Here is a 22,256-nt window from a genome sequence, read left to right on the forward strand (position 1 = left end):
CTATATATAATAAAGGTTTATCATAATAAGTGAAATGAGTTATGAGTCTCGGGAGATTGCATCATGTCGTCGAGTGTTTAACAATTATTTGTCGGTATTTGTGCTTTGGGAACTAAGTCCATTTCGGAATAGGGTATTTTGATTTGGATTACTATTTCTTGTTGATTTTATTGGAGGCCTTTTGAAGCCATATACCGTTATTATTACTTTAATTGTAATATTGAACAATTATTGTACAAATAATTTGGATGCATTTCTATTAAATTTTCATTGTTCAATATTACAATTAAAATAATCCTAATTACCATTGTAATCATGAAGTAATTATAGTCCAGAAAAATATAATTGTTACTTTTTAAATTTATAGACTTAAATTACTTTACTTGAATTGTATTGAAAATTTTTTTAATTACTGTAATGGTAATCATACTATTTATGGCTATAATTCCCGTAATTATGTTTAAAATATTTTAAATCAAATAATTTATTAAACTACTTTGTTTCAATTGTAATAAAAATTTTAAAAATTACATTTACTGTAATTGTAATCATACTCTTTATGTACATGATTCCCGCAAATATGCTTAAAATACTTTTAATCAAATCATTTCAAAAATTACTTTAATTCGTTGAAATTAAAAATTTTAAAATTGCATTTACTGTAATTGTAATCACACTTTTTTGTGTCTATGATTACTGCTAATATGATAAAAATATTTCAAAGTAAGTAATCTAATTCCTAAAATTATTTTACTTCGTTGAATTTAAAAATTTTAAAAAATTACATTAACTGTAATTGTAATCTTATTTTTTGTGTCTATGATTACTAAAAAAATAATTCAAATATTTTAAATTAAATAATCTATTTCCAAAACTACTTTACTTCGTTGTAATTAAAAAACTTAAAATTAAATATATTTACTGTAATTTTATGTCTATGATTACTGCAAATATAATTAAAATATTTCTAATTAAATAATATAATTTCTAAAATTACTTTGGTTCGTTTTGTAATTAAAAATTTAGAAAATTACATCTAAAGTAATTGTAATCATACTTTTATGTCTATGATTACAGAAAATATAATTAAAATACTTAAAATTAAGTAATCTAATTTTTAAAATTACTTTACTTCATTGTAATTAAAAATTTAGAAAATTACAACTAAAGTAATCGTAATCATACTTGTAATGATTACAATTATATTAAAATTTTTTAAAACTAACATAAAAATCTTAAGTCTGAATATCAATGTATATAAAATATAATTACTATGAGAACTAATAATCAAAATGTAATCGTAATCATACTTTTAATGATTACAATGAACTTAAAATATTTTACATTAAGTAATTTCTAAATACTCGCAAGCAAGCAAAACAATTTTAAATCTGATTACCCATGAATATAAAATATAATTAATGTATTTATTAGTAATAAAAATGTAAACGTTATCCAAAAAAAATTAAACTTATAGTGCTTTAAAAGAAGGACTACCAGGACTAATATTATTCTTATTAATATTTTTTGGATATTTGCCTCAATTATGTATGTATATATTTCGATACAGCAGACACTCTAAAAGAAACATTGTAAAGGTCAACTACCATGTAAGAGTATAATAAATCTTATTTTTAATTCTTTTGAACTAAGACTGCAGACGCCGATCTGCTCTTCGTCGCTTTCTACTAACCTATAAATCTACGGCCCTACAATTAATAATTTAATATTTCTAGACATTCGACAGAAAACTGAGAATTCGGTGACAAATATGTTACGAGGAAGTTTTATTCTATCAAGAATAAGTTCGTTGAAATTTTTTTTTGTAAAAGTTTATTAATTTTAATTCATATTTCACAGAACTTTTAATTCTTAAATATCTTTTGTTTTTTTTTTTCTTTTTTTACATTTATTAAATTAAAGATTTGCCAATCTTTTAGTTAAAGTTTGTGCTTCTTTAACACGAAAGATAAAAAGTATCATTTCTAAGCGCAATAATAAAGTAATCATAGGCACACCCTAACGCATAAATAAATTAATTTGTTAACGTTTGATGTATCAAATGACATTAACGTGTCTTCTATAGATATGTAAATCTGAATTGAATAGTAAAGATGTCAGTGTCAATATTAATGTTATGCATATAAATGCCGCTTTACACACATACATACATATTTATGAGCATACATACATATGTATGTATGTGTAAATCAGTAAGATAGCCTTAATTTTTCATTAAATAAAATTTGATATTTTGCCATTCATCAGTTTATGCAATACAAGCCTTCCCAACATTGTTGTTTGACATGGCTTAACTGCTTTGCGAGTCAGATTGGTCGATTTAGAACACTATGCAACAAACTTTGAATTATTATTCAGTTCACAATCAGTCAATATGGTGATTTTTGATCTTCGTCAGAGAACCCTAAGTTCTTTGAGGGCTGTGCTTCAAAATTTTCGTTACAGTGGTGAGATTTGAGTTATGCGTGGTTAAAATGTGAGAGCTCAATTTGAAAAATTACGCAAAAATCGGAACTAAGTTTGTTTATTGCTCTTAGAAATCTAAACAACAATTTTTGTGAAATATTTTCTTCTCGAATAGCTAACTTCCTTCCATCTATATTGTTCTCCTAAAGCCTGTTTAGCTTCAAAACGCCCTAAAAGTTGTTCGAAAACAGTTTGATTGTGTTTTTTCGCGCTTCAAAAGATGTGTTACCCACTGTAATATATTCAATTTTTGGACAAATTTATACAAATTTATGTATCAAATACATCTTAAGCAATCATTACAAGATAATTCATCTTCTCAACATTTTCGAAACAACTTATTGTTATTTTAATGATTTTTTTATTTTTATATAAATACGGCTGTATGAATTCATAGGAAATTAACTCGTTTTCCAGGCTGTACAAAACTAATTAATTCTAGCGCAGAAATGAATAATGAAGTGATTCAAATTTCGTAGAATTATAGGTTCTGGAAGAGTGAGTTCTGATAAACATGTCTGTACTTGCAGATACATATCTATCTTTACCTAAACTGCAAAACAAGGAATCATCAAAAAATCGAAATTGAGTTTTTTATTGCTTACGATTCATTACATACATATATGTAGCGTAAAATTTTCAGCTGCCGCTGTCAGATATAACCAACATACATATAACCATTTGTTAACTATTATATAAGGTATGTATAACCATTTTATAACCAAAACTCAATTTTTTTCAATATGAGTGATTTCTATTATATCGTTTTTCCTTCGCCTGTAAACTTGTGAAAAGGGATGTTACGTTATTTTGCATTTTAGGTGACGACATAAACACTTGTTAAAGGTCTCAATAAATATTTTATTGTCCAACAGCGGTTTCCACTTCCCGTTGACAGCTCAATTGCTTTGCTGCTTTTATATTTTGGCAATATAAATTGAATAAAATATACTCATGTTTATAAGTGTTGATATTTATCTATAAATGTGTGACACATTTTTTGCTTGCATTTCATTGCAACAACAAGACTACAAACATTATCTAAGTTTTGGTGCAAATTCATATATACATACATATGTGAGTATTCATATTTTATATAAATAATGTGTTTACCGTTGTGTCCATCATATGTTTGCTTAGTTATTGATTAAAATTATATCTTTTTTGCATTACTGCTGTTTGCTGATAACTCATCGCTAATTGAAAGCAACATGACGTCATCACTTCTATACTGTTTATTATTAACTTAAAATTGTTTGCCTTTTGTCCGTTTACAGAAACCCCCTTCCGACACTGGAACACTTTTGTACTTTTCTTATCTTTGCGTGGAATGGTTAATTAGTTCACATTTTTCATTCATTTCATTTTTTTCATTGAGTAGTTTCTTTGAACGACATCTGATATTACTGTGTAAAACGATAAAAGTACGTTTTACGATATTTTGAGCAGGTGGCTTTGAAGGAATACATTCTTTCACCATTACTGTTTTAATATAACTTTGAAATTATATTTTATGGCTTCTGACTATTATTTACAAATAAGCTCAGTTTCTAAACTTTCCTGTTTTACTTTGCTAACAGAAATATCCTCGTAAGGAAATTAGAATTTTTATCCTTGCGTCAGAGTTCTAAAAAATATTTAGGGCATGGCTATTAGGACATCCACAACTGTATTAGAAGTCAAAAAGAGAGACGGAAAATTAGTTACGTTCCCAAAACAGTAATTTTTACGTAACTAAAACGCATTTGAATCTTTATTTGGTCAAGAAGTGTCCCGTTCTATACTCCAATAGAAAGTTACAGAAAACGATTCTTCCAGTTCTATTGTAAATATTCGAGCTAGTTGTTCTTTACCTATTGGAATAAAAATCATAGTTTTGGTGTTGTTGAATATATTTGCTCTACCAAAATCGTTGTAGCGGTTCCTGAGATATCGCTCCGGAATTTTTTTAATTGCTTTCGATATTAGTTTTTGTGAAATTTGGTTGATTTATTCAACGTTAACTTCGGCTGCACTGAAGTTACCCTTCGTAGGTGTATTTTTTATAGCGAAAAACGGTTTAATGAAGGATCTCTATTTGGATTTTGATTCATCAGTTTGCATGACAGCTATAAGCTATTGTCGTCCGATCTGAACAATCGCGCAGACAATAATCTTCGCCAATCTTTTTGGAAATACCTCGTCAAATGAAAAGGCTTGCAAGGACTTGAGTATGATCACCCTGTTTGTAAGCCAGCTATATGGTATTGTGGTTCGATAAATGATCAGCTTTTTGAGAAGAGAACGTGTGCAAAATTTTGGATCAACATCTCAAAAACTGAGGTCCCCATTTGGGATACTATTGTGGACAAAAAATATTTTGGCGTGAAAACACATTCGTCGAACTATTTTTGTTAGGTTGATATGACTGTCAGAGACATCTGTACCAAATACCACATCAAAACAATCATTACTGTTTAGTATATGCTTGTTTTTCTAAATAAAGTGCATTCGGCGATCTTTACGATGAGTCAAATTATTAAAAAAAAAAGTTCCAATAAATTTCAAAGAGGGTCAAAAATTCGTTGACAACGAACCACGTCCAGGACGGTCATCATCATCAAATGATGATCTCAATAAAATAAAAGAATTGGTGGTTGAGAATCGACGATTATTAGTCACAGATCTTACTGGCTTCGTTGGAATATCGAAAGGATCAGTGAAACCCATTTTGAAAGATCAATCGGGCAATGAAAGACGAAAGGCGATTCGTACCAAAATCATTAAATTTTTACGAAAAAAGCGTCGCTTTAACGTATCAACGTACATATATGGCGAAATCGACTCAGCTTGTCATGCTGTTCATTTATACAATATAAAGGATCTCCGACACTTCTTCTGGGTGTTACGAACTTCGTTGCAAATAGAAGCGAGCAGTAGGTAAGGCAGCACTCAAGTATACTGAAAGACTGGTTTGCTATAGACTAATGTGGAATGTATTGAGGTGAACATGATCAGGATATATTTATTTATTGACTTTTCGGAGTTCGTGCAGACGTTTTTCTAGGACATAATTGTGTATATGTATATTTAGCTGGGGAAATGTTGTACTCAGTTTTAAACTTCTCGAACTAAAGTATTTAAATTGAAGATCCTTATGAAAAATCGCTCCGTCAAATAGCTAACTCTCAACATTTTTGGTATAGAGACTAACAGAGCTGAGTGAAAGCTAGCAAACGTCATTGTAACAAATAATAGAAGTTTTTAATTCAAACTACTAGTATATAACTAGTGTGAGTGACTGTGTCTATTCTTCTAACTTATTGAATACTTTTATATATAAAAACTTTGTATTCCAGGTACAAAATCGAACTCGTTAGTTCGGGCGAGCTTTGATTAAAATCATTTGTTCGCCATTCTTTTCTTTTTCTGCGTTCTTCAAAAAATTATATTTTCACGCTATTGACAAGGTCTTACAGCGGACATGGTATTTTCTGAGTTGAAAGCGCTTTTACTATTATAATACAATATTGAGTGATCTCTCCTTTCCATCGTTTAATTGAATTCCTTACTATAGCTACTGCAGTGTAAAATATTTAAATATATGTACATATATTGTTAAATCAATGTGTTTGTATATATTATATACATATGTATAAGCACCAAGTTGGGCGATTATTATTAATTGAAGAACAAAACAACAGGTACAACTCGGTGACAGGCCTCCAAGTAGGGTTGTATAAAATATTGACAAAACAATAATTCATTTCTTCCTCATGCCATACGAATGTGCTTAAGTGTATATAATATACTCCATACCGATAGTATGTATGTATGTATGTAAATATACATACATATATGTAAGGTAAAAGTACATTATTACTTGAGAGTTTTACTTGAAGAAGACCAAAAAACTTAATACCGAGGAGGTCTATTTTTCTCTTGTCTAGTAAGTCTAAACCTACATATCGTCACCTAATATACAAAACAACGTATCATCATAAAAATCGAAAATGATTCACTACATTATATTACATACATATACGAAGTAATATGTTTTGAGCTTCCGGTGCCAGATATAACCAGTAGATAAGCAATACATAACCGTTTTATAACCGAAACTAAAATTTTGTTTCAATTGGATGGTTTCTATTATATCGTTTTTCATTCGCCTGTAAACTGAGAAAAAAAGATGTTACGTTATTTTGCATTTTAGGTGACGATATGTATGTTTGCACGTAGGCTCTTATGTTAATTTAATTACATATATGTAAAATCATGTGTGGCCAAAATAGCAACGCACTGATGTCACACTCGAAGTGTTACCAACAGTTGTAATAAATTTAATGGCGTTTGTGTTTATAGCCGAAATTCAGACTAAAATTCAAATTTGTATTAGAAATAAAATGATAATTACTTTACGCATAAGTATGGTCTACAACGTGCCACACATAACAACTGTAATGGCCGTCCATAATAATGGTCTATCTGTTGAAGTGCTCCTTAAATGGTCGACTAATTGACGCATTGACATAATTCGTGCAAAACTTCAATTTTGACTGTTCGTCGGCTGAATACAGACAAAAGCAATGTAAAGGTAAGGGTGGTTCAAGTTCGGACTGAGCGGGAAATTAAATGCGCATATATTTTATATATATGAAAAACCAGATACTATGAAATGTCAGATATTATAGAATTTTTGTATTTAGAACCTAGTATAAAGCAAAATTGATATCAACTTACATCGCTTCATGAGCAAGATAGATGGTGGGGCTGAGCTCAAGGTTAAGGCTGAGCTCAGGCTACTACTGGGGTCACAGTTGGTGGATAGTGCTAAATAGGTTAGCTGTGAATAGTAATACGCAGCACCTGACCAAGAGCTAAAGGAGAGAAGGGCTTAGCTGAAAATGCCTCATACGCCCAATGAATCTCCGGCGAAGGGGCGAACAGATGCCGCCTTTAAATAAGCGCGCACAACCCCAACCGGGGTGGCACCGATGGAGAATCTATCGACGGGAGGGAGACAACAAAGCGACGTGGGGTCAGCGGCCAGCACATAACGTGCACATATGTCAACGAAAACCCTGGGCGAGGGCCCGTCAGAATTAAGGCCAGTAAGATTCTGATTATGGTGTACTGGAAACCCGGAATGGATCAGGTTGACGAGAAAAGTTAAAATCCGGGTAACTATCTGTCTTTCCGTCCATCCTTTCGTCCATGAAAGCTTTCGCTTGAGTAAAAATTGAGATATTACGAGTTCGTAAATGGGCTTAATCGTACCATAGGCTGGTGAGAGCAACATTCTGTCACTTCAGTAGGTAAGAGTAACATCTCCCCGAAATGGCTGGCAGGCTAATACTGTTCTCATCTGCGACTCGTTAAAACTCTGGCAAGTCTTCATGTACGTTCAATGCACGCCATATTTTTGCCCGTACAGGTTCAGTTGAGACGAATTCCTGATTAGAACTTCCACGTCGATGGTTAGGTTAGATTAGACGGCTGATCAAAGTTTGCTATATGTACTCCTCTGTGAAGCCATAGAAAAGAAAAACTCCCGTGTTCGAACTTATAAATTAGTAAAATGCTTAGTAGTCAAAACAAATTTGCACAGGCGTTTAATTTCCACTCCCGCCAGTTCGGTGGGATGTCTGAAGGTATGCGCTCCCAAGTCCCCAAACGCAGGGCAGACAAGAAGGAAGTTTTGAGTTGTGTACACTCATATTCTTCCATACAGCTTCTGCAAATGGCGTCTGGTAAGATTCTCAACCTTACGGCATGGACGCCAATAGGGCAATGGCCTGTTAAAAACCCACAACTAGGGAGAGGCTAGCCAAACTGAGGGCAAAGAGATCGCTAGACTCAAGGCTAGTATCCTCTCTCTGCTATCTGAGTGAATGATCACTTCTCTGAAGGAGGCTGTACTCCGGAGTAGCAGATCTACTGCTATCTTAATGGATCGATGGTATAGAACTCGAAAATGTGAAATCTTTTTGTTACTTGGGCAATATCAGCAAACGGAGTCTCAAAAAGAAACGTCACCAATCGTATAAAGAAGCAAGCTTTCGGCGCACTTAAAGCGATCAATAGCTCCATCATTTGCTCCCCCGAGAAGCCATAGAACTTAAAATTCATGTGTATCGGTCCATTGTTTGAAACTAATGGGCTGAGCCCCGTTTGCGCAGTATTACACCCAAAACTAATAAACTTTGGTGCAACATGTTGCATGGCTATAAAAACAGAAAATACTTGTAGTTGTTGTACATATGTATTGTTGTACTAGTAATATAAACAAACGTAAACAAATCGAATCAAATAAAAAGAATTTGTGCAATAACTTTTATAAATAGCTATGATGGAATGCTGTTTTGCACCACACAATTATATACCATATGTGTATATACTAGCATGTATGAGTGTATATGTATGTAAATATGTACATATCAGCAGAATAATTAATATACATAATTCAATAAATTCATATCGAAAGCCGTGTCATACAATCGGTTGACGTGCTTCTTATACTTAATTCGCTTGGTTGGACGTAGATGGGCCGCTAGCCTATTTATATGGTACTCCCCATTACCGTTGTGCGCGTAAGGCAATTAAAGAATGCTTATAAACAAAAAGCAAAAACAAGCAGCAATAAATATTATGAAAGTCTTATTCTTTTCACAGACACAGACACAAGTATGTACATATATTTCAAACAAAATGCATCACTCTTTGCATTCCACACTTTTTTCTATAATTTTAATTTTAATTATTTTTATTTTTTATTGTTTTTTATTTGTCAATATCAATACCAAATCAAATATATAATATTCTTTACATTAACTTTTTTTTGTAGTCTATCATTTGAATTATATTTAATTCTGATTGTTTTTTATCTGTCAAAATCAAATTTTTTATATTATCCAATATATGTATAACCAAATGAATAGCCAATAAATTACCAAATATTATATTATTCTTAATTTATGTCTTTGCAGTCGGAATCAGTTTGTCACAAATGCAACGAAATCATCACGAAACGCATCATAACCGCGCTCGGCAAGACTTGGCATCCAGAGCATTTTGCCTGCAAGGACTGCAACACACCCATCGAGGAGGCCACATTTAATATACAGGATGGTGAGCCAGTGTGCTCCAAATGTTTTCTGAAAAACTACTCAGGCACCTGTCACGGCTGTAAGCAACCCATTTTGGAGGTGAGTAGAAATACCCTAATTTATCGTGAAAAGTTATTGACATAGAGGAAAAGAATGTAAATGAATGTAGAAATTGCTACCCTAGTCCATTTTTACTCAAACCACTTTTACGAGTAGATTAAAAGAAAACAGAAAATTTCCTTAATAGTTGAGATAAACTTTTTTCGATGGGTGTTTTGTGCCGCATTCTGATGGCTTATAGATGGAGCTAAAAACCCTTTTTATTTTAAGATTATGTTAGGTTGTGAGGTTAATCCTCGCGCCAGCTGCAAACATTAGTTCATTTTAATACTCCTAAGGCCTTAAAAATGTATTCTCACATCCTCATAGATCTACGAAGCGTTTTGAGTTTATCACAAGTTTCTTTATATCAATCCCAACCACTCCGAAAGTCCGAAGTCACCGAAAGTTTGTCTATCTATCTATCTTTATTCCGAGATACAAGTATTTCAGTCTTACCGCTATAAATTTTAATTGTTCGCCTAAGACCAGGTCTCTAAACTAACATCGATCATTCAGCTCGCAATAAAAAATAACATAAAAATGCTGATAGAATCCCTGAAAAGTCACTAAACGGTCAGAAAACGGAAGTTTATAGATTACTTATAACATAAAATAAACTGATCGCATTGATTACTAGAGAGATTAAAAGAGATCACTCAAAGATCAGAAATCAGAAGTATATAGGTGACTTAGCGCATGCAATAAATTTGTCGAATTGATTACTTGAGAAATCATGGGAGGCATCACTAAGGGATTAGAAGTGTATGAGATTATTTAAACCATTAAATAAGCTGATCGATGATATGGCAGATAGATGATTCATACCATAAACATAAACTAATGGGATCAATTATATGAGAGATCATTATATACAATCGATCGAAGAAGTGTATTAGGTGACTTAGACCATAAAATAAATCGATCGTATCGATGGCATAAGATATCATGAGAGAGATGTGAGAAATGATCAGAAAATGGAAATATAAATGATTTAGACCATTATCATATACTGATCGGTTCAATGACTTAAGAGATCATGAGAGAGATCACTAAACGATCAGAAAATGGAAATATAAATGATTTAGATCATAAACATAAAATAATCAGATTGACTACTTAAGAGATCATGTCTGGCAGAATTATAGCCTCGTTTCTTGAACGGATAATGGACAAGCTGTGGTTTGGTCACTTATGGTAGACGGTCCCAGTGGTAGACACCAGCTTCTCAACTAGGAATTGGTCAAAGAGAATTTTAAATGTTTTGTGGATATCGCAATATGTCTGTTTCTATTTAGAAAACGTAATGAATTTAGTGTATTCTCTGGCAAAAGGGCAACTAAAATAACAAAGGAGGGTTCTTGGGTTACATGTCTATATAATAATAATAAGAGGGACCAAACATATTATACTTTTGACAGAGAAAAAGAGATAGTGGAAATGGATTCAATGAGAGCACATACTCTACATGAATGGTGTCAACAAAATTCTCCTAAGTAATCAACAATTCAGACATACATACATACATCATATACCCAAACTGAGCTTCAAATAAAGGAATGAATTTGTAATGAGAAATACAAGTTTATCCAGGATTGGTGCTTTCTCTCGATTGAAAAAGGGTCTAATTAGATTAGAATTTCAATTCGATTTTTTAAGAAATACGTTCAATGTTTCTAAATTCCTCTTTTCTCAACAGTGAATCCTTAACGATGTTTAAAACTGAGAGAAATATTCGTGGCTCAACCTCAACCTGGATGCTTTCTCTTAGTAGAAAAAGTGAATAATAGCATTTTGTTTTCTTGCACTTTGGATAGTGGGAATCCAACCTTAATTAGATTTTTTTTAAGAAATATATTCAAAGTTTCTAAATTTATCTGCTCTCAACAGTGAATCTTTTTTCAAAGCATAAATGAGGCCTCCAGCTCATTTTCAATTAATATCAGAAGGTTCTTGCAAACAGCGGTTGCAACTACATATAAAGGCAATTACCATACAGACCTCATTTTTGTCTTGAAAAGAAAAACGGAGTTAACTATAAATTCGTAGATACCCTCCTCAACTCATTATCTTATGAGCCGTTGCTTCTTGTTTTATAAATAAACTCTGGCTCCATACATATTTGCTACATTTTATTTCACTTAAAGCATAAATCTGCCTTCCACTTATTAACCTTTTGACCCTAATTACCTCGACAAAGAAGTTGAACTCATAAGCATGCTTTGTCTTCTCTACGTCAAACTAATTGCAGCTAAGCTCAAGTAAAAATACAAAGGCAAAGGAACTACGCGTTAAATTCGGCATATTAAAGCCGAAATGTAGTAAGTGCTCGTGTTGTTTGGCTGTGTGTGTGATTGCGAGATTAAGCGCTTAGCTCACGCAATTAAATTTATTGAGATTGAAGATCTTTTGTTCTGCAGAAGTTTGACTCATCGCTCAAAATAAAGAATATTCAAAGAATATTAATTTTTTTTTTAAATTTTGCAAAACGTGTAGACCAATTTTGAATGGAAAGTTTTGGAGATTTTTTGGCTAATTAGCAAATCGGCTTACTTGTTATAATTTCGGGAAAACTTGTATTTTTTGTTCGCTCAACATATTGTATCATTAATCTTAAAGCAATAAAGTTTATACAAGTAACAAGTAAAAATGAGCCTCTGGTCCATATTTGTTGGCTGCTGTCAAAGAAAATACAATTGAAAAGTCGCTTTGAAGCTTTTTCACCGTCCCTAAAAGGGATATATGGTGGTGGGCGTTAATGAATAATCCAGAATGTATTTAAACTGTCGCAGATGCGCGCAAAATGAGTTATTTGGTAACTCAGCCGCAAATGATTCATTAAAAAATTTCTTAAATAAAGGTTGATATGGAAAAATAACCAAAAATTACCAAAAAAATTATTTATTTTTTTAATTTCATGTGACTACTTTTTCATTTTTTTATTTTTATTTTTTTGTTATTACAAAATTAAAGTCATGTTTATTTTGAGTAGAAAACATCATGCTTTCTTCAAACAAAAAAGGCAAACACGCAACAATTTCAAGTAACACAAAAAGTCTCCAACCCACACGGCTAGCTATGTGTGTGTGTGCGCCTACACCTTTTTCTTGTAAAACACTCGAGAAGAAAGTTGAAAAGATATGAGAGATGACTTCGAGAGTCAAAAAGCCAATCTTACTGACAACATGGTACTCAACGGAACTAAATAAATATGCTGCGCATGCGCACAAGTGCCATCATACGCATAAAGCTATAAAATCACACGCACACAGACACGCTCATAGATACATATCTACATACAAACATAGGTACATACATATATAGCAATCAGACCAACAAAACGCCCAAACAAATAGTTTGTAACAAAAAAATATGGAAAATAAATCAAATATTTTACACGCAGATTTCGGTTTAAATAGGCAAAAGACAGTGCTGAGCAAAAAACTAGGCACACATAACTATTTTTAGTTTGGCACTATAGTAGTACTGAAGTTTAATAGTAGTCCAGGCCCTTTACTGTAAATTCCTCTTTTAAATGATACCTAAGGTTCTCCTCAATTTCTGCTGAAGCCATGCAAATACTAACTCGGAATAAGCAAAACGCATTAAACCGAGTGCTATCATTCCCTTGATAGTCGGATCTACGTAAACGGAACGCTCCTTAATACTCGTATGTATCTGGCTAAGGGCTGTCAACTTGGCCTTCCTATTACTTCGGGGATGTTTTCTGTCGAGATAATTTTATATCTTGATAACGTTTTTATAGCCGATAATACCCTCAATAATCATGACATATAGTCGAGAGTTTTCTGTATACATTTTGATATACAGCAAAAATGTTTTCTATTGGAAATGACAACTCTTCTAACCTTAATATGTTTTAAAAAGGATTATCATACAATCTTTTTAATCCAGCTTGGCAAGTAGATGTATCCATTTGTCAAATAACGGCAAGATCTAAGGTTAACTGCGTAGATACATTAGAGTTAACTGCGTAGGTTTCAATATTGTCTCTGCCCACATACCCGCGTGGGTTGGGTAGAAGTCGCTGTATGAGAGGGACGGTGTTTGCTATTCCTACGACAGTCCAGTCAAGGAGTGACAGCTCGGCAGAATTCTATCGCTATAACAATAACGTGCGGTAAGCTACTTTCCGGATGGATCAAAGCTTTCGAATGTTGGTAGGGTTATACTATCCTAAACCCTCTATCAACTTCAGTTTCAGACCTCCTAACTACTATAACCTTTTCCAAGATTACCATTAAGGTAGCGGTAGCTTTAATGCTCCGGATTGCAGTCTTCTTCAGAGAAGGAACTATCCACTCTGATAGTAGGGCAGCGATACTAGCCTTCAGCTCACTAACCGTGCGTTCAGGAAAGCCTAACTTGCAGCTCTGAGAGTATTCGACACAGTATTCGCCGGAGGAAGCAAAGGAAGAGGAAGACCTCCACTTCGTTGGAAAGACCAGGTAGAAAAGAAACTGGCTACACATGGAATCTCCAAATGGCGCCAAACAGCGAAAAGGAAGAACGACTGGCGCGCTGTTGTAAACTCGGCTATAACCGCGTAAGTTTTGCCAACCCCAATAAAGAAGAAGAACCTTGTTATTAATGTTTCCAAGTCACTTTGTGATAAAACTAGTATGGCCGTAGCGGAATCGCTGGTAACTGCAAAGCTGTCCAGCAAGCAAGAAAAGTACACTAATTTCACCCTCAGTAGTGTGCGGACGTTGTCGCTAAATCTCTTTGGTCCAAGATCGATCGCAGGAGGTCCAGTAAGCTCTTTGCTCTCAGTAAAGCAAGCTTCTGCCTAGTTTTTTGGTTCTGTTAGATCATTGCCGCATCGGAATTCACGCTAAGGTTGAGAATCTTACCGGAGGATGCGGAAGTTGTATGGAAGAGGAAAAGGTGGAAATATCTGTACAATTCTGCCCCGCGTTTGTGTGATCAAGGCTTGGGAGCTTGTACTTTCAGATATCCCAATGAGCTGGTGGGAATAGAAATTGAACGCCTAACTAAATTTGTATTACTTCAAAGCCCTTTGCCGACTTGAAATATCGAAAACAGTAGTTCTGTAGCCATAGATTTAAGTACTTCATTATATTTATATCAGCTTTGATTAATCCATTTTTTATATCGGTAGAGTTTAGTAGAGAGTTCAAATGTGTGTTAAAAATTCTTTTTTCGTGAAAGTTATACTTGAGAGTAAAAGTTTTTCATGAATCAAAATACAAATTTTGAAGTGTCCTCAATAACATCGCCACCACTGTTCAAACACCAGAAAAAAATAAAAAATAAAAAACTTGAGATAGAAAGATAAGTTTGTGCAAGATGCAAGCAAAAACAAAAAATTAAAATAAACTGTGTGTAAATAAAATCACAAGCCAGTCTGTCTGACGCAACTCGGTAAAACGAGAAATAAAATAAAATGAACAAAAGAATACAATAATCAATAAAAAATAAGAGCCAGCGGAACTTAATTATGAAGTTATGCGATTAATAAGATTGAAGTGAATCGAAGTGGAATGACAGCGGTGGAGAGATTCAAAATCAAGCCCAAAGCAAAGCTTAAACGACAATAAATCGAAACTGAAAGTTATTGCATTAACGAAGTGTTTGAGGGGCTTTTCGAAAGGGCAAACAAGATAAGACACGAGTGTCAAAAGTGCAGAAGTGCATGTAAATAAAAATAGAAATCAGAAAAATAAATAAGATCAGGAAAATACTCGTATCTGGCGGAGGTGTTGAAAATTTTTCGAGTGGTAAAAATGGTTTTATAAAAATGAAAAAATATTTTTTTTTCATAAATAAAATATTTAGTTATATACTATATGTATGTAGATATTATTAAAACATATGTGTACATTTTTACATACAAAAATATGCTATATATAATGTTCATTAGAGACATTTCATTGAAATTTATTAAGCGTGTGGGTTGAGCGAAATTCTCAATTAGTGTTGCTGACGGTATTCGAGTGTAACTCTCATATACGGTAAATGAAATCAAGCATAAGTCATTATAGTCGGTTTAGTTGCTAGTGTCTATGAGAATAATGAGCTTATTAAAATTTATTTTTACGAGCCACGACTTACCAAACTAGTATTTACAAATTTGTGTAATTTTTGTCTATTTCTGTCTGTAAGTAGACAATGAGTGGGCAGTGTCAATGCTGACCTTTACAATTAAAGCTGAAATTATGCATGAACTAACCACAAAAACACATATTTTCAAATAAAAATATATGTATCTGTTTTTGGTTTTGTTGAGTCTTTTATGTACATAAAGTGAGAATTTTTAAGCTCGGTTTAAAGAGGAGTAGGATATGGAAAACTTAATTTCTTATAAAGAGAACAAATTAAAACAAATCCCTTTGAAGGTAGTTGAAATTTGAGATCTCACAAATTGCTGGAATAATCTCAATTTATTGTCTTACTTATTATTTGCATTATGTTAGAAAGAAATCTTTGCCTTATTAAATATCGGGTTTTCATATTTCTCTAGTTCCTTATTATTATATGCTACAGTTGTCCGACCTGAATAATTTCTTCGGAGAATGCTTTTTACGTGGCGGGTCCCAAACCCAGCGCACAACCATATGTAGAGGATGTTTCGCGTTCTCACTTTAGCTCGCCGTCGAACGAATGTTTTTAGGCTACCCAGAGGATGCTTGGTCAAAGACCGGAAGTCGTGAGCTGCTTGAGCCATGTGTAAAAGAATCGTTTCTGGCCACTCCCAAGTGAATGGCGATCAGAGAACTTTCCTCACTTGCGTGAACATGACACATGACTCCATCCTCGAAAAGAAGAAACGACTGGCGTGCTGTTGTTAACTCGGCTATAATCGCGCCAATTAAGAAGAAGAAGATGCGAGAATGGATGAAACATGGCTTCATCGTTTCACTTTGAAGTCATATCGACAGTCATCCAAGTGGACTGCACACGAGGAACCTGCTTCAAAACGTGCAAAAACGCAATTGTCGGCAGTCAAGTCAGTGAAAACGATGGCAAAAATCCATGAACTGGACTTGAATTGCTTCCGCATCCACCGAAAAAACGCAACTGTTGGCAGACAAGGTTATGGCGTCTGTATTTTGGGATGCGCATGGAAGAATTTTTATTGACTACTTGGAAAAAAGAAGGACCGTCAACAGCCAATATTACATAGCGTTAAGGGGCTATACCAGTGTGACGCATGAAAAATTAGGCGATTTTCGTGAATTTTTATAAGAGAAAGTACGCGATTGAATATTTCGAACTTCTTTGAGCGTAATAAGGTATATCTTTAGCTATATTTTAAGTTTTTTTTTACAAAAATGTTGAAAAATAACGGAGTTATGGACTGCCTTCGGAGGTGCCAAAAAAAAAGTGCCCCAACTGCTGACAAACAAAAAAATTTGAAAATTTTATTAAACTTAAAGATATATCCTATACAATGACCTGCAATCTTTGAAAAATATCAAAAATTAACAAGATGGCGTAATTTTGAAAAAAAAAATCTCTGTTTTTTAGGTATAAAATGGGCGTTTTTTAATGCCAAATTGACAATTTTCAACCAATCAAAAAGATCGTAGTCTATTGTATAGTAAATATATATGTATATATATTGTATATTCAAGAATACTCAGTTTTAATTTTGAGTCGATCGGTCAATTTCTCGTTGAGTTATGACGCCAGCAATTTTGAAAAATGTCGTTTCGAGTAAAACGCGTTTAAAGTTTCACTGCCATCCAAAAACTATTCAAGATACGACCTTCCCGATTTCACAGGATATTTATGGAAATATAAGCTATCGAAAAAGCAAATAAAAAACATTTTTTTTTTGGGAGTGTCACACTGGTATAGCCCCTTAAAGCAAGAAATAATCGAAAAACGGCCACGGACAGTGCTGTTTCACCAAGCCAATGCACCATGTTACAAGCCAGTAAAAACGATAGCAAAAATCTATGTGAATCGGGCTTCGAATTGCTTCCGCATCCACCTTACAGTTCTGGCTCCAGCGACTATTTACTGGTCGCAGCTTTCAAAAGAATGCTCGCGGAGAAGAAATTTTCGTCGAATGAAGATATGATCGCCGAAACTAGGATCTAGGGCAAATCGTAGGACAAAAATGGAATCCAAAAGTTGGAGGGTCGCTATAATAAGCGAAACACCCTTGAAAGGAACTATGTTGAGTAAAAAAAATAATTTTTTCAAGAAAATGAATACTATAGTAGGCCGGGAATTTTTCAAACGACCTTTTTAAGGGTCCGATCCTCGTTTTTTTATGTAACATAGTTCATTTCAAAGGGACTTCATTGGATATAGCGGATGATATTTCAGATATCTTCAGGATATCTCAAAAACTGAGAAACTAGTTCAGGTATACAAAGCGGAGAAGGGTAAATCGACACATCGTCACACTGATTATTTATAAATAAAAAAAATAAAAAAGATTAAAATTTAATATCTTAACAGTCTTTGCTGAAAGTCCAAAAAATTCCAATAGCTACCTGATTTTCGCCTCATTCAGTTTTATCTCAATTTGTGATAGATCTATTGAAAGTAGTTGTTTGATCGATTGGACACTATGTTAAAATAATATCGAAGGAAGAGCAAACATTTGAACAGAAGAAAAATACCAGAAAGTAGAAGAAGAAAAAACTTTTTTTTGAATAAAATAAATAATTTTTCGTAAAACTCTACTAAGATATTATGAAGTTCATCATTCATCCACCTATGTTTCAGCATACAATTTTAAGAGACTTACTCATTTATTATATTTCTCGCCTTCGACCCAATTATTATACTTATATTAAATAAGTATTAGATAGTCAGTTGAACTCAGAAACGTGCCACTCTATGACCAGTGTAAATAGTGTCACGTTTTTGATAGAAAAAAACAAAACAAAATAATCTGTTATTATAACTTTTTTCTAATTTTCTAACACTATCAAAAAGCAATTAGACTAGATACTTATTATACACTTATTTTTTATATCTTATACTCGCATAATTCTTTTTTGTTAGTATGTATATATTCACGTTTTTAGCGCCAATCAAATAGTTATTATAAAGCTCAAGTGACTTAAATTGCTGACCATTGACTTTTGTAAAAAATATTTGCGTTTTAAAGCTTTCAGACAAAGCTTTATATAATACTATATTTATAATAAAAAAAGCAGTGACTCAGGCGAAAGCGCAATTACAATTGTAAATAATAAAAAAAAGAAAAAATATGTTTACCTAACAATTAGAATTTATTACTGAGGCATAGCCAAACAGCAGTTGATAGCGCGGAAAATAACAACTAAATGCAATTATATACACAGCTACGTATAAAGTATATACATATAAATATGTAAATATGAATATGGTCAGTTGTTAAGCATAACTCAACTTTTCTGATTTTAAAGAGAAACATCATAACGGTTAATTGTGAAGTCTCGAATCAATCAGAAAAACTTTAGCGTTACGTGGAATTTTACAATATTAGAAATATACTGAACGCTTGGAAAAACAATGAAAAATTTCCTACTAAAGTTTTTCCAATGAAATTTTAACTCGATTTTGTCGGTTTTGACTTGAGAAGGCAAATGTATTCCGGAAATATATATAAAGGTATTTTATAGCTCGGAGTGAATAACTGACTTGCTAAACACTACCATATAGGAATGTTAAACATTCTGATTTTAATTAAATAATGTGACCTAAAGTCTTTAAAATACCTGCGGTTATAGACAATCGTCAATTGGCCCTACATTCGAGGGAAGCCATGACGGATTTCAGTCTAAACTGGTATTAGCGGTACAGCAGTACTTGTATTCACTTAACTAGTAACGAATCAACCATTTCTTTGTAGACCATTAACAATGTGCGAACTCTATAAAAATTAATTTGTTGTCCAATCTAAGATACGAACTCAAATTTACAGAAACTTTGAATGAGTTTTGAGTATATAAGATGAAAATGATTCACGACGAAGACGCAACTGATGACTATAGATTATTCTTTTTGTTCGAAGATTAACTAAGACAGTAATATCTCGACAGCCGGGTCTAAGTAACCGAAACGAACCCGAATTTTTAACTCGGCACCATGCCTCGAAATTACTTCAGGATTGTTTTCTACAACAACAGCGACATGGTAGTATCTCGAAATAGACTAAATTTTTCTTTAGCGACAAGAAAAATAGATATTTTGGAACTCTAGTGTTGCACTTTCCCCTCTCAGAAGGCGCCATAATCAACGACACTGTGTTTTAAATGTCTTTTATTTCCTTAAACTTCCGAAACGTTTTCATATTGCTCGTTAATGTGTCTCTATGCTTGGAATATATTTTTCCTCAGCTTAAATCTGATGAAATTTTTTAAGGTCCTCGATAAAATTTTTCTTACACTTAGACAGAAATAGTTTAGTATTCTTGGTTAGGTCCATGGTAATTGTATAGATGAAAGAACACATGAGTTTAGAGGTAAGTGAATTAAAGATTGATCGAGTCTTCTGGGCTAAGTAGTACATAAAACATGGGTTCAAAACCTAACCTAAAAAATTTCTACAATTATATTTAATACTTTTTCTAACAAAGGTCAGCTCCGCTTAGACAATGTAGAATATCGAAATATATTTTTGAGAAAAAAGTTGTTCAAAGCATTTAATGGGCTGCTCCGACCACTATTACAGACTTTTATGGGGTTTCAATGTATTAATAATTCATTTGGGTTGATAAGCTCTCTTTCGAACGTTTCGATGTGTGGAAATATTATACATATTTGGGAGATATGGGTAGTCGAAAAAGTCTTTTCGTATTTCTAATCAAACTTCAAATTTTTTTTATATTTATAATGAACTTTAATGAATCAGATATGTACCATTTTGGTCTACTACTTTTTGCCATTTTTCCGCTAGAGATATTATTCCATAAGTGTAAAACTTTTATCTGTGTAAATAGAAATTTTGAAATTTCCAGAACGGAAGCGAGCGAACTATTGTGCTACACGCCCTGATGCAGCATCGTCTCCGTAAACTTAACAAATTTCATTGGCGGCTTGCGTGGCTTTCTTACTTTTTTTATACAAAAATTTCATAATATAGCGAATTTCTTCATTCTTTTCACTCATTTTTGAACAGCTGTAACTTTTTTCAAACTTTTCCGAATTGAATTTTGTTTGGTTAAATGAAGTTTAAATCTCACCTTTCCAACGCTATATTGTATTAGCCAATATAATTGGTAGCAATGTAGTTTTACGACTGCAATATCTATTAACAAAATACGAAAAGACTTTTTCGACTATCCAACATAAAGGTCCTTACATAGTGAAATCATATTCCTATTGGGTATGCACCTGAATATCCACAGAACAAATAAGATTATATACATACATATGTGAACTTATATGTATATCTCCATATATGTGTATGTATGCGTATGGATGTAGACATATGTATATATGTATAGTAAATATTTCTGTAGGTATGCATATGCTGCTGCAGAATTTGCAAGCCAGTTGACGACTCATGTGAAATGACGTGGTTGCGGTTCGCAGACCGCATCATGCCTCACCGAGGCGTTTCCTCCCGCCAGCACAACAAATATCATTTGCTACCTATACCGTAATAAGCTCAGAGCAAAGGCAAACCGATCAGCGCCAGCATCTTCCATAACAAACACGAATGAATGCTTTATGCCAAATGCTGATTTTAGTTTTGTTCTTATTGTTATTATTTGTCATCAGCGGCAATGCCGCTTGGCGTTCGTTGCTGGGTGCGCGTAATCATGGAAATATTTGAAATAGAATAGCAAGGAATAAATATCAACTTGAAAATAAAAAGTAAATAAAAATTGTCATTTATAGCCGCGTCTGCAAGCAATAAAGTCACACATACAAACACTCAAATGCAAATGTTTTATATATATACTATATATGTGCTTATACCATATATGTATGTATGTAGAGAAATGTGTATTTAAATGACCACATGGCGGCCAGCACGCGCGCTTGCGCCGCAGGCTTATACTTGTAGAACTACGCGGCAGTGTGGGCAGACGATTCGGTTATTTCGATTTGTGTGGGAGTCTTCTGCTTGTTTTTTAGACAGATTGAATTCGTCAGCACTTGGCTGAATGAAGTTCTCATATAGTCACTAGTATAATAAGAACAATACTTGTTGGCAAAATCTAGGCTGAGTAAGCGCGCGTTGTACGTCACCGCGGCGTTGATTGATAACTGAAATACATATGTATGTATGTAGGTCTGTAAACAAATATGAGTGCAGGTTCATAGTATTCATATATGTATGTATGTGTTACTTATTTGCATACATATGTATTATACATAGGTTAGGTTAGGTAAAAATGGCTGATCGATGATCCCACGTAGACTAACAAATTAGTCCTTTGTGATGCCATTAAATGAAAACTCCCGTATTCGGATTTACAGATTGCCGAAGCGCTTTGTAGCCAATATAAAGTTACACAGACGCTTAACTTCAACCCCCGCCAATTTGGTGGGGTGTCCAAAAGTATGCGCCCCCAAGTGTCTTAGTCTTGACCTCCCAAAAGCAGGACAGTCAAGCAGGAAGTGCTGGCTTGTTTCTACCACA

General features: G+C 33.4%; 2 protein-coding genes across 11 annotated transcripts in view; one reads left to right on the forward strand and one right to left on the reverse strand.

Annotated features, from left to right (window-relative positions):
• The window catches only part of LOC120774289 (calponin homology domain-containing protein DDB_G0272472), a 58,859-nt gene that overhangs the window by 25,619 nt on the left and 10,984 nt on the right, over positions 1-22,256 (reverse strand). The gene's annotated exons all lie outside the window — the stretch shown is intronic.
• LOC120774291 (transforming growth factor beta-1-induced transcript 1 protein) overlaps positions 1-22,256 on the forward strand; it is a 38,358-nt gene that overhangs the window by 13,127 nt on the left and 2,975 nt on the right. For 8 of the 9 annotated variants that reach the window (XM_040103798.1, XM_040103801.1, XM_040103799.1 and 5 more), the window contains exon 3: positions 9,456-9,674. In XM_040103798.1, coding sequence (XP_039959732.1) covers positions 9,456-9,674 — 219 coding nt within the window. Of the gene's footprint in view, positions 1-9,443; positions 9,675-22,256 lie in introns of those variants that run through there. The other variant, XM_040103796.1, reaches the window with a different exon arrangement.

The sequence above is a fragment of the Bactrocera tryoni genome, chromosome 4, assembly GCF_016617805.1.
Source record: "Bactrocera tryoni isolate S06 chromosome 4, CSIRO_BtryS06_freeze2, whole genome shotgun sequence".
NCBI classification, from domain to species: domain Eukaryota; kingdom Metazoa; phylum Arthropoda; class Insecta; order Diptera; family Tephritidae; genus Bactrocera; species Bactrocera tryoni.